At 38.0% G+C, this 14,931-nt stretch overlaps 1 protein-coding gene across 1 annotated transcript; it reads left to right on the forward strand.

Moving 5' to 3' along the window:
- Window positions 1-294: 294 nt before the first annotated feature.
- On the forward strand, window positions 295-2,833 carry Cer1 (cerberus 1, DAN family BMP antagonist). The gene is made up of 2 exons (XM_047523712.1): window positions 295-801; window positions 2,537-2,833. The coding sequence occupies exons 1-2, from the start codon at window positions 295-297 to the stop codon at window positions 2,831-2,833; spliced, it is 804 nt and encodes a 267-aa protein (XP_047379668.1).
- The last annotated feature ends 12,098 nt before the right edge of the window (window positions 2,834-14,931 follow it).

The raw sequence follows: 14,931 nt of genomic DNA on the forward strand, positions 1-14,931 counted from the left end.
CAGCTCTTTAAACCTCAGACAGAGAGCTAAACTGTCAGCTAATTACCCCCTGGGTGTCAGGCTTTCACTGAGACCTTCTAAAATACACAAAACCAAAGTGAAGGCAAGACACCATTAGCACTACATAATGCAAGCAAACAATGGATGTGTTTACTTTGCCTGGCTACTGACCACCTGCCTTCCATCCCGCCAGGCAGGTCTCTATATATAGACTGTCTTGTTCGCAGTCTTGCAGAATGAGCCTCTTTGGGCCCCACCATCTGTGAACTGAGAGGAATCTTAGGCCCTGATAGCATGCATCTGCTCTTACTTCAACTGCTTGTGCTGCTGCCTCTGGGGAAGGCTGGCTGGCGCCTGGACAACGGCAGAAGTCATAGTTCTCCTTCCCTTGTGCTCCTAGAAAGGAGCCGCCGAGAGCTCCCCACTGGCAACCAAGAGGAACCTGAGGACAAGCCAGATCTGTTTGTGGCAGTGCCACACCTGATAGGCACCAGCCTGGCAGGGGAAGACCAGAGGCAGAGAGAGAAGATGCTGTCCAGGTTTAGCAGGTTCTGGAAGAAGCCTGAGAGAGAACTGTACCCTCCTGGGGACATGGAAAGTGAGCATTCCCCACCCTGGAGCCAGGACCTCCTTCAGCCAACCGATGGGAAGAAAGTGGAGAAATCTCCTCTTCGAGAAGAAGCCAAGAAATTCTGGTACCACTTCATGTTCAGAAAGGGTCCAGCCTCTCAGGGGGTCATCTTGCCCATCAAAAGCCACGAAGTGCATTGGGAGACTTGTAGGACAGTTCCCTTCAGCCAGGTATGTGTCCTGGGGGGAGAATAGAGAAGGGTTTGCAGGAGTGGGGACAGCTGGGACAAGTAGAGAGGAAGGGAAGAAACTGTGGGGAGTCTGTCTTGCCTAACTTCAAACTTGATCCTAGAGAGACAGCATAGGATTTGGCAAAACCTGATCATATTCCCTTAATTTCCTTCTCATCTCTGTTATTTCTTGGCATGCCAGAAATGCTATAAGAATCGTGTAACAGTATTGTCAATATGAGTAATCATCATATTGATGACACAGAGCTATGTTTTATTTATTTATTTTTACACCGGGTGTTCTAACCAGAGAAGTAAGACGGTGGCCTTAGTTAGGAAACTGGGAATATAGAGCAATCACCAGGACTTTTTTGTAGCTCCATCTCTGTGCTGTACTGGGATGTGGATGAACAGGTCAACTCCATCTGTAGACAAGGTGGGACATACTGAATTCTTCCCCAAACAAATCTCACATTCATTTGTGATGATCTTAATTTCTCTATTTCACACCTAACTATAGGTTTATGAAAGTCTTCTTTAATAGTTGTTGGAGCTATCCAACTTTTAAAAAACTACCCCACAACTTCAAATTACATTGAGATTCTCGGAGCAAGTTGCTGTGTTGTTTCTAGTGTTATGATAGAAAATGATTTAGTTTAACTTATTTTCATATAAGCTTTCAAAACATAATGCTGATGTGAAGTGACATCCCCTACCCTACACTATCTCCTGATTTATGTTGTATTATTGACTGATACATACTTATCACAATCAACTCCAATTCTATCAAGATAAAAGTGCATGCTATTATCTACTTCTTCCAGTCCTGGTAAACCCATCTCCTTTTCAAATGTTAAATTAAAACTGAGAAATTGCATCAGATACTTAAACATGAAGATGTTGAATCAAAATCTATGCAGGGAAGAGTAAAATTTCACAGTCCAGTAACTCTACCCAATTAAGCAGGCAGTATTATAAGGCAATTGACTGTGAGGCAGTTAAGTATTCTGCTTGAAAAGGCAAGGATATGTAGCACTGACAAGTCAATTGTCAAATAATAATGACTGCTTTGTTGGCCCATGTGCAATTAGAAAATTACTTCTAAGAATTGAGCCATCAAATTGCCTTCGAAATTCTTATTTTGAATTATATTACTAATTAAATTATAATTAAGATGTTTGATTCTTTGGAAGGCACATAAAACTAGGTGTATGAGGTTATGAGAGGCAAAGACGATGTAACAGGCATGTGCATTACAACTCTGCTGCATGCAACTTTGTAGATGTAAATGTACTACAGGCCCTGCAAAATAGGACAGAATTAAACTGGTAACATTCTGGTCTATTCTATGATGAATTGAACAAAACTTGTATAGAGAACCTACTCTGGGCAATGTATGTGAGGGATAGAATAGTAACACAGAGTACTTAAATAAGTTTGTCATTAAAATTTTTCCAATTGGTTACATTCAACTAGAAAAACTGTCTTAGTCTGACAAATTATTTTCATGAAACTTGAGGATACCCTAAAGGCTAATAAGTTGCTTAATAAATTTAGTTGAGGTGACTTTCTGCCCTAATAGATACTGTCAATTGGACATTATAAAATGTATCCAAAATGGAAAAGTTGGGGAAATTTTAGTTTGTTATCCTGACTTACACTCGCTAGCTTCTCTGCATCACATGCATTAGGGAAATGACTCAAGATAACATAATGGAAATGTGTTTGTCTTTTAGACCATCACCCATGAAGACTGTGAAAAAGTCGTCGTCCAGAACAACCTTTGCTTCGGGAAGTGTGGGTCTGTTGGTCTTCCTGGAGGGGCGCCGCAACCCCCTACAGTCTGCTCCCACTGCTCCCCTGCCAAGTTCACTACCGTGCATTTGCAGCTGAACTGCACTGGCCTAGCCCCCGTGGTCAAGCTGGTGATGCAGGTGGAGGAGTGCCAGTGCACGGTGAAGACAGAGCATGGAGACGGACACCTCCAACAGGCTGGCTCCCAGGATTCCTATATTCCAGGGGGTTCCACTTAAAAAGTTCTCCCACTATGACCTTTGCAAAGCAAACTGCACCATCAAGACAACGGTTCTGTCTGGAAATGTTAGTGGGTACTTATTGCTTAAAGGGAAAGGTGGTTTAAAAAGTAATTGTAAGATAGCAAGATTTAGAGGAAATGGTATTTTTCTACTTATTGGTGGACGTTTGGTATCTAGTGTTGGCTCTGCCACTAACTGGTTGTAAAATGTTAATAAGATGTAGAAATTCCCACCATCTAAAGCGTTTCATCTGCAAATGAGGGACTTGCCCCAGTTGATTGCTAAAGTCCTTTCCACTACTGATACATAATTTTTCTCCAAATTTTGTAGAAACTTTCTATCTGAGGAAAAGAAATAAACTAGACCATAAAAATGGACTTTTTTCAATAGCTTGTCAAATCACCAGCAGAAAAAAATAAAAAGAAAAAGCTGGCATATTTTTAGAAGGGATTTCTCATGCTTGTAGCTGCCCTTGTGATTCAGGGAATGTTTTGACTTCCATTAGATGATTCTTTCCATAAATGTAAAAAGTATCTTGTTTGATTTCTCCTCCCTCTCCTCCTCCTTTTAAAATTTGTTTTTGGTACTAGGGATTGAACCCAGGGGTGCTCTGCCACTGAACTACAACCCTAGTTCTTTTTAAAATGTTTTGAGGCAGGGTCTTGCTAAGTTCCTGAAGGCCTCAAAATTGTGATCCTCCTGCCTCAGTCTCCTGAATGGCGGGGATTACAGGTGTGCACTTGCCCTCCCATATAAAGTTCTTAATGTCTGGTGTCTTTGAAGAAGTAACATTGATACTACTTTTAGCAGTTTACATAGGGAAGAGGAACAATTGTTGGTAGCCAAATAGCTACCTATATTATGAGAAAGGAAAACTATATGAGCAGAACCATGATTAAAGGTCACTCCAGAAGTGCTAATGAAAGTAAATGAGCAATTCAGCAGAGGTCAAATTAAGTAAACTGCAAATGATTTGAAATGAAATAATTTATAGGTGAAATATCCACATGCCTTTCGGATAGGTAATAAGTAAGGTTTCTGTGTTTGAATGGCTATTTTGGACTGTTGTATAAAACTTAATATAATGAAGTCTACTCAGCAAAGGCCACAATGAAAAGTTCTGAAAATATTCTAAAAGTTTTGATATATTAAATTTTAGTGTATGAAACATTCTGGGAAATGTTGTGGCATATAAATATCTTGGATTTGGTCCTTATTTGTTTTGCCTGTCTCATAATTTAAAGGTACCATTGGGAGATGAGCCAGCTACAAGTATTTCTGAAGTGTCTTTGTGGACTTATGACACTGATGCATGGGTTTCTTCTGACTTTGTAAGGCTGCCTGTACTTTAAGCCTTTCAACCATTGTCATTTAGCAATTGACTCTCCTGCCTGTATTTTTTTTTTGTATGCATACGTTGTGCAGAATTGATTTCCCCCAGTCAGATTATTTTTTTGTAATTCTTCAAAAATTTATTTTAAAAAATTACTTGATTTGGATTCCTTTACTTCAGTATGCACATGTGTAAGTGCACATGTGCACACACACACACACACATATACACACACAGATGTTTCCTGGAGTAATGACCAATTATTTTTTAAAAGAAATTAATTTACACTTTAATTCTATTCCTCTTTAATCACACCATCTAACATGATGTTCCAAAGAAGCAAATGCTTTTATATTTAGTGTGTATTATGAAATGCATCAATGTAATAGAATATGAGCTACATAGATACACATGTGACATTTACAACAGAATATATTATACCCTTTGGTGGTCAAAGACAATCTAATTGGCCAAGATATGGTCATAAGGATAAAATTGTTCAACATTAGTGATATCCCAGCTGGTCAATATATTTTGATGCCAAAAGCTATTGAGCAGCTGTCTAGTTTGCAACTGCCTAACCCTGATTATATAAACCTGTCTCGGCCAATTGGAATCTCCTTCTCCTCACATCCTTCAGATCCCTTTTATCATACTTGCAAATAGACTCTCAAACCCAGGCTCCAAACACTTCTCTCTTATTCAAACTCTGATCTGCCCTTTGCTCACATGTAAATTCCAGATGGGATAGCTGATGGCTGCATCAGAGCTCATTCATGGAGTGAAAGTGTGAACCTCGCTCCATTTACAACCAGTTTGACATGTAAAATGGGCAGTTTTCAATGGTTCAATGTAACATGTGGGAGTGTAAGAAACTGGGAGGAAACACACAAATATCAGACATCTATTAATGTCCAGATAATGTGCTATGTGTTTTATAGAAAGTACACAATCTAACCCTTGCCAAAACCATATGATGTAGGTAATCACCCCATTTTAGAGGTGAGAAAAGGAAGCCTTTAAAAAGTTTAAAAACTTGCCTAAGATTGTATGGAACATGCTTTCTATTTGCATTAAAATATTTGCTCATTGGTTCTCCATCAGTTGAAATTTAGGTCTCCTACCTACAGGCCTCAGAGAAAACAACTCCTTACCTCTTACCTACCTTGCACATCTGAAGCATATTGGTGTCATTAGAAATCATCCCTAGGTTCTCAGTCAAACATTGCCCTGACTTGCTTAGGCTTCATGGCAAGCCCCTTTATAAATGCTGGCCTCATTTTCCTCTCATAAAAAAAAAAAAGGTTGATAATAATTACCTCAATATTATTAGGATGATCAACTTTAGGTAACAGCACTTCAGAGAGCCTTAGCTCCTGTAAAACCATGAGGTATTAATTCACTCTTCTCCCTTCAGACGTTCGTCTTTTTTTTTTTAATTTGTTTTGAGATATTTAAGACATAAAAAGAAGTACAAAGGGATTCTAGGACAAACACAAAAATTCTCATGACCAGATGATCATTTTGCCATCTTCTCTATTTAGTCATTTTTTAAAAAGAAAGAAAGCATTTGGGATTAAAGAAATTTCCCTTAAACCACTGTGCTGAGTACCATCCCTTAAACTCCCATCCACCCTAATTCCACCCCCTGAAGATTTTTGTTTATACTTTCAATTCCTAGTTATATTTTTGCACTTCTATACACATCCATAAGCAGTATATTGTATTATTTTTGTATGTATCAGGATGTATTTATTTGTGTGCAAAATATAACTCCAGGGGCTGCAAATACACCAAAAGTACCATTCCTGTGGCGCTTCCATCCCAGGTGAGACATAGCTCAAAAGCCAATCAATTCATCCATCAATCAACTGAAAAGGAAAAATATTAGATAGCTATAAGTGGTATGCAAAGGAGTGAAACAGGAAAGTATGCTAGAGATTGATTATTGTAGATTGAGTGGTGACATTAAAGCTGTGCAATTTTAATTATCTGCATGAATATTCCGAAGCAGGGTTTTTTTGTTTCTTTCCTCCACACATGATGTTGGGTGTTCTTACAACAGCTTTTAGAGGTTTTCTCCTATATACTTTATCTGTGTTCTAAAAACTTGGCATTAAGCATTCCCTTCAGTGAGTAGTTGACCTAGCTTTGATAAGTTATTTTCTCAGTGTGTATATATATTTTTTTTTTCTTTTTTTTTTTTTTGTCACACAAAGACACAGGTTTGTTTCTTGCTCACAGGATGAACTCGTCACAGGTTGACTGTATCTCTGTACCGCATTCCTCCAGGACCCACACTCTGGACTGGAGCACAGTGACCCATTCCACACTCTGGAATAATAATGGTCTTCCTGTCTGAAACAAAGTGTGGGAATATGGTGAATGGTTTATTAAAGATTTTCCTAGATGTACCACAAAGGACTTTCATCATATTATTTGGTCAAAGCAAATCATATGACAAACCTGATTTCAATGGGGCTTGGAAGTATAGTCCTCTACCAAGGTGGGCAATACAATTTCCTTACCCTGTCAACTGAATTTATAATTAAGATGTCAATTATGCTCTGATTTTTTTAACAGGGAATTTATTCTATGTAAGACATCGTGCTAAGAACCTTATAATATTCAAAGATAAATAAGATGTCACCCCAAGGTTTATAATGTAGTAGCAGAGATAATATATGCAAATTATAAGACAATAATAATAGCAGTAATAATAACAGCTACCAATTATTGAGGACTTACTGTGTGTTTGGGTGCTTCCCATCCCTTATCTCCCAGGAGGAGATATTTTATACTCTCTCTCTCCATGGACATTGAGAGTTAGAGGAGTTCATTCAGTCAGTCCAAAATATTTGAGTGTTTATGATGAGCCAGTTACTGTGCTAGGTACAGAGAATAAGAATAAATGGTTGCATGATGATCTGACCTTAGAAGCCTACCACTCAGGAAAAAGTAACAGCAAGTTTTTGCTTTCCATTTGTTTTTCTGTTTAGCCTAGAGTGATGACCTCTCCACCACACCCCTGTTCTCAAACTCAAACTCCACTTTTGCAGGGAAACCTTTCTTAGCTTCAGACAAGGTCAGGTGCATCTCTTACATGATTTAATGGTACTATTTACCTTTACATCATACCTCTCATCTAAATTCATAATTATACTTTTATTTGCATCAACATTAATCAAATTGTAAGATTCATGAGAACAGAATTCATATTGGGGTTTTTAATCATTATAATCAATGCCTAGGAAAGGTACTCAATATTTTTTTGTTTGCATGTAAGAAACAAAATCAATAGATATCATATACTTAACACATATCATGTGTCTGTGAGGCACTGTGCCAAGAACTTTATATTATTTAATTTAATCCTCATGGAATGTATGAACTAGGGAATATATTATAATTTTATTGATGAGGATGCTAAGGCTCAGACAAACTTTTCAAAGTGTCACTTCAAGGGAGTGGCAGAAGATGAATGACTCCTCAGCTCAATTTATTTCCTACTATGTCACATGGATTCAAGATGGAAAAAGATGTATATTTATATATGTACATAAGTAGATATATAGACTTTTATACATATGTATATATAGAGTATGTCAACTAGTCATCTGTCCTAAAACCCATTATCCATGCCTGTTTTCAGGTAATACTGAGGATGCTTTCAACTCAAGTTCCAGAAAACATGATGCAGAGTGCATTAAATTATAAAGGGATTTATTAGTTCACTAGAAGTCTGAAGGGCAGCTAATTCTTGAGTTGGTCAAATCAGCAGCTCTACCATTTCATCGGGGATATAGCTTCCTTCCTCTTTCTTCTCTATCAGTTTCATGATATCCTCTGCAAGCTAAAACTCCTCTTAGTCACAGCATGGTTGTTGCAGCTCCAGACATTATGTTTCACTCTTCACATACTACTGTCCACAGTAGAGAAAAGGGATTCTCTACTGGGCGCAGTCATGAATATAATTCCAGCTACTGGGAGGCTTTGGCAGGAGGACCACAAGTTCAAGGCAGCCTCAGCAATCTAGCAAGACTGTTTCAAAATAAAATTAAAAAGCCTGGAGATGTAACTTGGTTCAATCCCTAGTACCCACCCTGCAAACACACAAAAGAATTCTTTCACTGTTTCCCTTTAAAGAGCTGACTAAAATCAGTTATGCCCAGGATAACTGAACAATGGGACAAAATCTTTGTCCTTATAGCAAGAAATAAGGAGAAGATAGCTGCTAGGTAATCAAGCAACATTGTGCTGTAGCTGTTGCCACTTTTAATTTTGTTATCAAGATTTATTTACTTCGTCACTCTAGATTGTAAGCTCCTTAACAGCAAGTCCTGCATGTTATGCATCTTTGATACCTTTCTGTTTATAATGTATTTTTTCTGTTTTATATTTACACATATATACAAACATATATATGAATACATAAAATGTATCATTTTAATGTTTCCTAAAGAGTAAATAATTCAATTCGTGTAAGTTAAACGAATGAATTTTAGGACTCGCTTTTGGAAGGATAGGCAGCATACGTGTGGGGAGTTTTGAATAGCAGCCATCGGGTTTTAAAAATGTATGTGGTAGGCAATGTGGAGTTTTAAGCAGATTAGGATGGTATGGGTTTACAGGAGTCGTTTCAGAGGAGTCCGTGAACCCCCTGAAATGTGTGCAAATATTGTGGGTGTTCAGAAGGTCCTGAATTTTCATGAGCTTCTTAAAGGTTTCCATGAGCCAAAAATTTTAGCAGTGGGTATAATAAATTGGAATGGAAAGAAAGCACAGAGGCCAGAAGAACTGGGAGAAATCTTGAAAATCATGTGCACAAAACTCTTCCAACTGGAACTCAGGAAAGTCAGGTTTCCATGTTGCAAACAGAGGACAAATTTTGAAGACTTGCCAGTGGGTGCTCTTCACCTTGTTTAATCTCAGGTTCACATTCAGGAGCTTGCAGTCATGAAATGAGTGAGTAATAATACCCCAACCAGAGGATTGACTTTCCTGTAATACTAGTTTTCTGTAGCCAAGACTCACTTCCCCACCCACATTTCCTGGAGTGGCTCAGATTTTCATTTCATTGCTTTCCTTTCCCCCCATTGTTTTGTTCTTCTCCTTTTCTCCAGAAGAAATACTTACCAGTGGCCCTCCTGTTGATGAAGGCTTGGGTTAATGTTTTTCAAGGAAATTGTCACAACTGCCTCTTGTGTACTTGCTAAGGGAAACACACTCCTAAATGTCCAAAAGTCAAAGAACAGGAATTTCCAGTAAGTGTGCTTTGTAGCTCACAAGCACATCACTGAAAGGAAACAGAGTCCTGCCCAAACTTCAGGCAAGAAGTAATGTGAAAACTTAATGGATAAACAGATTCTACATCATACTAGATCCTGAAAGGATGCCCTTATCAAAGGACCTGGGGACCATAGGACTTAACAGTATCTTTGGACATGAAGAAGTGATGTCCTAGAGAGCCCAGGGTCATGAAAATAGTGTAAACCTATAATTGAAGGGGTTCCCCGATGTGCAGATAATAGCAAGAAGAGTCACTATGCCCCATTTTCCTGCTTCTCCTTCAAAGTGATTATATGCTCTGGCATAGGTCTAAGGAAAATTGCAAGGCAGGTGAACTTTTTTTTGGCATCTACTTTTCCTGCTTTCTGTCTCTGAACTCAGTCTTAGACTCCCTTCCCCTCATTCAAATTATATACAATTCCCAGAGCTTCTAATTAAAGTCTATTACTCTGCTGATTGATTAGTTCAATTATATTTATTTAGAATCTAGTTGGTGTCGGGCATTGGGTTGGCTCATTGGGGGACCAAGATGGCCAAGACAGGCTCCTGCCCTTGAGAAGACAAAGTTTGCCTGGCTGAAAAGTTTGGGCTTCATCCCAGAGGCAAATGCTTTTTAACCCTGTTTGTGTATTAGAATTACCTGTGAGCATCTAAAATATAGAAATACTGTTCCAATGGGTTAGCAGACTTGGTGGTTAGCAGACATTGTTCTGTGTGTTTTTAAAGCTCCACAGGCATTTTTGCTGCTAGGCTAGGTAACAGGGAAGCAGGGAATCACTAAAAACTTCTGATCACAGGAATTAGGAAGAGTTGCTCAGATTTAGAGAACATTGTGCTTGTTCGCCTAACCTGTTTTGTTGTTTGTTTCTGCAGTCCTGGGGATGGAACCCAGACATGTTCTACCACTAAGCTGTATTCCCCAGCCTTTTTATTTTTTAGTTTGCAACAGGGTCTTGCTAGGTTGCCCAGGATGACCTCAAACTTGCAAATCTTCCTGCTTCTGTATCCCCAGTGGTTGGGATTACAGTCACCCGGTTTCTCCTAATTCTTCCTGATACTTTTGTTGTTTTCTACTGAAACTCTGCCAAGTTTTTTAGGTTTCAGTTCTACGTAATTAAAGAGTTCCATTATTCCTACCCCATTAACTCAATTGCTTTTTTTGTTGTGGTAGGTAATGGTGCTAGGAATTGGACCTAGGACCTCAGACATGCTAAGCATGCTCTCAATTGCACTTTTTTATCAAGAAGAAATAGGGGTCTCTGACTTGATTATTCTCCCTAAAATACAATGTTGTTTTATCACGTTTATTGTGCTTATTCCTCCATTAACATTCAACTTTATAACTCGAGGATTTTCAACTATTATTGCCTAAATCTCACTTCAGGTGCTTATCAGCAGTGTCTCTTTCTAGGTTCCACACCCAGAGAGTCTGATTCAGTGGGTTTAGGAGATGCTCAGGAATTTGAAATTTTCCACTTCTTCATAATGAAAGTTTAAAATAAAAGTTTAAAAAATAAATAGAAAAAAATAGTACCAGGAACACCTTCAAGTCTTCTACTTTAAATTCAAAATTATTTTCATTTTGCCAATTTACTTTATATCTCAACTTAATGAATGCATATATGCATATTTACCGTGTATTTTTATTTTGCAGAACAATGTGAAAGTAAATTTTGAATATCCTGACACTTCACCCGTAATACTCCAAAATGCCTCTCCTCAGAATAAGGATATTCTCCTACATAATAAGAATAACGTTATCATTGCTTCAAATAAAATAAACAATATTTCCAAGATATCATTTAGTTATTTGTATCTTAATGGGCACCTTTTAGGTCTAGTTCTTTCTCTCAAGTATAGAATCTATACCTATGGAAATTTTAGACATGGTGGGTCCTCGGAGGAGAACTTTGGGGAGTAAGCAGGACTTACAGGGCAAACAGAACAGGTTTCGAGTTGGTTTTGGGTGGATTTCACAAAGCAGGTCAGACAAATGTCTCATCTTGCTGTACTGACCATTCCACTTGATACAAGCCCAAGCCAAGTTGGACAGGTCATACAGCTCTGTGGATGCACTCCTACACACTGGTCTTAACTATAAGAAAGGTGAAAAGTTCTTTCCTCCTCTGGAAAACTTCAAAGAAAATCCTCCTGCCCTCATTTTATGATAGAAAATTGGTGAGTGTACACTGTGGCATCTACACCATTAAATACACACCCTGGCTTATGATAAAGGTTTGCTTCAGTATATATGATCAGTCAAATAACTCCCTGCTATGATTGAAGGGTTAAAATCGTGGTGCAGCATCAGATTTCAGGAGAGTCATAAGAAATAGGAATCATGGGAGTTGTAGTGTGATACTTCTGCATGGTCTCTAATACTGTCTCCATAAAACAACATCAGCTGCTGCTGCTGCACACAGTATAATTTTAATATGTTCTTTTAATATTTACAGTGTGCCTATAAAGGACTTTATAATGACAGCTGCTGGTGTTCCCGTGATAATTAATAAATGATAGTAAAACCGTGATCAGATTGCTTTGGGAAAGTCTCTCAGAATGCCTTGGGAAGATTCCTGGGTACACAACTTTCTAAACCTGAGGTTAACTCCTTTTCACTATTTGCCTACATGGTTCCATAGATGCATTTCTCCAGATTCTTCCCAAAGCAGCAGAAAGTGAGACAGGAGAAAAAGAAATGCACAAGGAATCTGACTTTGCAAATTAAATAGCTCTTTCTTCTAGCAAAGCTAACCTTCCTGCTTGTACTCTTGATTCTACTGGTGTTCCCGTCCCCAATTCTAACTGGTCTCTTCTCCTTTTATGATCTTGTCTTAGAAATAAACTATGGCTTCCTCATCTTAAACACAAGCAGGAAACAAAACATTAATTCCTTTAATTATGAATTTCTTGTAGCAATAATGCTTCCTACCTCTATTTCCAAAAAAATCTACTTTTTCAATAGTTCAAATTACCTAGTTATTAAACATTCATTAGATTACCCAGAAAAATTCTAGTCACCAAATCCAATGGTCTTTCCTCCAGACCTATGATCTTTAGCATGGCCTTTCTTCAGACTTTCATATTCTTGATCATTCCTCTGCCTGTTGCCCATCCCTTTTCTCCCCTCCCTTTACTTCTGTATCAGTGTCCATGATAGACAAAGATCAGACTCACAGTCCTCCTCAAGGGTTTGCCAACCATTTCTTCATAGTTTCATTTTATCATTCATTAATTCAACCAACTCACTGAACACCTATGATGTATCTGACATTGTAAGAATCAATGGAGAGATGTACACAAATAAGACTGGACCAGTGTGCCATGCAGCTCACTGTCTTATGGGGAAGATGTATAAGCACATAGATAATCCCAACCTGATGGACAAGTCAGGAGAATCCAATGGGAGTCCAAAGGAAGGTGCCTTAAACTGGTTGTTTCAAAGGATGACATTACCAGACATCTGCAGGGTGAGGGTGGAGTTAGCAGCTATGGAGGCATGGAAAATGATGGTCCAGCAAGCAGGTCTGTACTACTGGGACATACATTAAAAGGCAAGGCAGAGGAAGGAGATGAGAGATGGGGACAGGGAAAAGACTGGAAAGGCCAGATTATGATGGATATTTTATATCATGATAAACATGTCTTGTTTTACACTGAAGACTTGAAGCAGGGAATGAGCATGGTTAGATTTGCTTGTATGAATGAGTCTGTGAATGACAGTGTGGAGAATAGATGGGATGAGAGTAAGATTAGAGGTAGAAATGTACCACTGCAGTATGGGATAGAAAATAAAGGCAACATGAACTAAGAGAGTACTGTAGGGATGAAAGGAATAAGCTGTTTCAAGACTTAATCTAGAAGTGGAATTGATAGGGTGGTTTGATGACTACGTACAGATGGATTGAGAGAAAGAGAGAAGAGACATTCTTAGTTTTCTAGATTAGGCAGTAGTCGTTTCTGGAATTTGGGATATGGGGTGGGGGATAGAGTTAGGGTTCTTGTGATGAAAGTTTATTTTTTTCACTTTCTTTTTAAGTTATTTTTGAAAGATTAGTTTTCAAACATGTTGAGTTTGAAGTTTTGAGGAATGTGGGGAACAATTTTTCAGAGCCTGTAACTAGGGTTTTGTTCTTGTTCTGAAATAAGACTCTTTTGATTTTGAAAATTCTAATGAGGTAGAACATTTGAGAAATGTTCAAATCATATGTACATGTTACTCATACTGTCTTTAGCCTTCTACCTGAAGATGAGAGTACTACCAGTTGAGTCACTTATACAAGATGCAGGTCTAAGTGCTTGGCACACATTGACTCATTTAATCCTCATGCAATCTATCATGATGACTATTATGGTAACTTCCTTTTACATATGAGGAAACTGAGGCATTGAATAGTTAAGTAAGTTAGAGAGGAGACAAAGTCAGGCATTCTTTCTCAATATACTCAGTTTCTGAGATTGAGTTTCTAATCATCCACAAAGCAAGGATCCACAAACTCTGACATATGGGGGCCAAATATGACCTGCTGCCTGTTGTTGAGAATAAAATTTTATTGTTATATGGCTATGGCTGCCTTTACATATTGTCTATGGCTGCTTTGCAATACAATGGTTGAGTTAAATAATTACTACAAAGATTGACTCACAAAATAAAAAATATTACTATCTGATCCTTTATAGAATATTTTTTTACCTCGACCCAAAAGGTCACCTGAGCTGACATTTTCCTTTTTGTGTGTGTGAGTGGACAAGGACAATTGTATGGCCTTTGGCCTTGACAGCTAAACCTCTACAAACAAGACATTAGAAACTGATGCTTTTTTTTTTTTTCCGATGATAAAACCACTCACCACCTCATTCGTCTTTACTTGTCAGGATTAAAAAGTGACAAGTGTCTTTCCCTAAGATATAAATGGAGATAGTTAAAGAACAAACAGATTAAACATTAAGTTGGTATGCAGATGCAGTGATGCACACCTGTAATCCCAGCAAAAACACAAAACAGAAAACAAGAAGGGCTGAGGATGTTGAGGATGTGGCTCAGTGTAAAATGTCCCTGAGTTCAATCAGCACAAAGAAACTTAAAAAGAAAAAGAAAAAGAGAAAGAAAGAAAAAAAGAAAGTAATTAATTAATTGGTGGCTTGTTTTTGATTGTTCCTACTCTCTTAATAGGAAATAAGGCAGAGAGAATCTTTGTTTGCCTTAAGAATAATAGTACCTTCTCTTATCTTTCATGGCTGATCCCAAAGGTTTTGCACCTATATGAATTCTCATAACAAACATCTGGGGATGGGGGCTCTATTTGAATTTATGAGTCTGAAACTCAGAAGAAAACTGATATATTGACTTGGAAATAATTGGAACATAGGAGATTCATAACTGTTTTTTTCTATCAAATCCTTAACTATAGCATAGTCATTTTTCAAGACCCCACCTTCTCATCTCTGCTCTTACTACAACTCTTTTCTTGGT

Source organism: Sciurus carolinensis, chromosome 14 (genome assembly GCF_902686445.1).
Source record: "Sciurus carolinensis chromosome 14, mSciCar1.2, whole genome shotgun sequence".
Classification (NCBI taxonomy): Eukaryota; Metazoa; Chordata; class Mammalia; order Rodentia; family Sciuridae; genus Sciurus; species Sciurus carolinensis.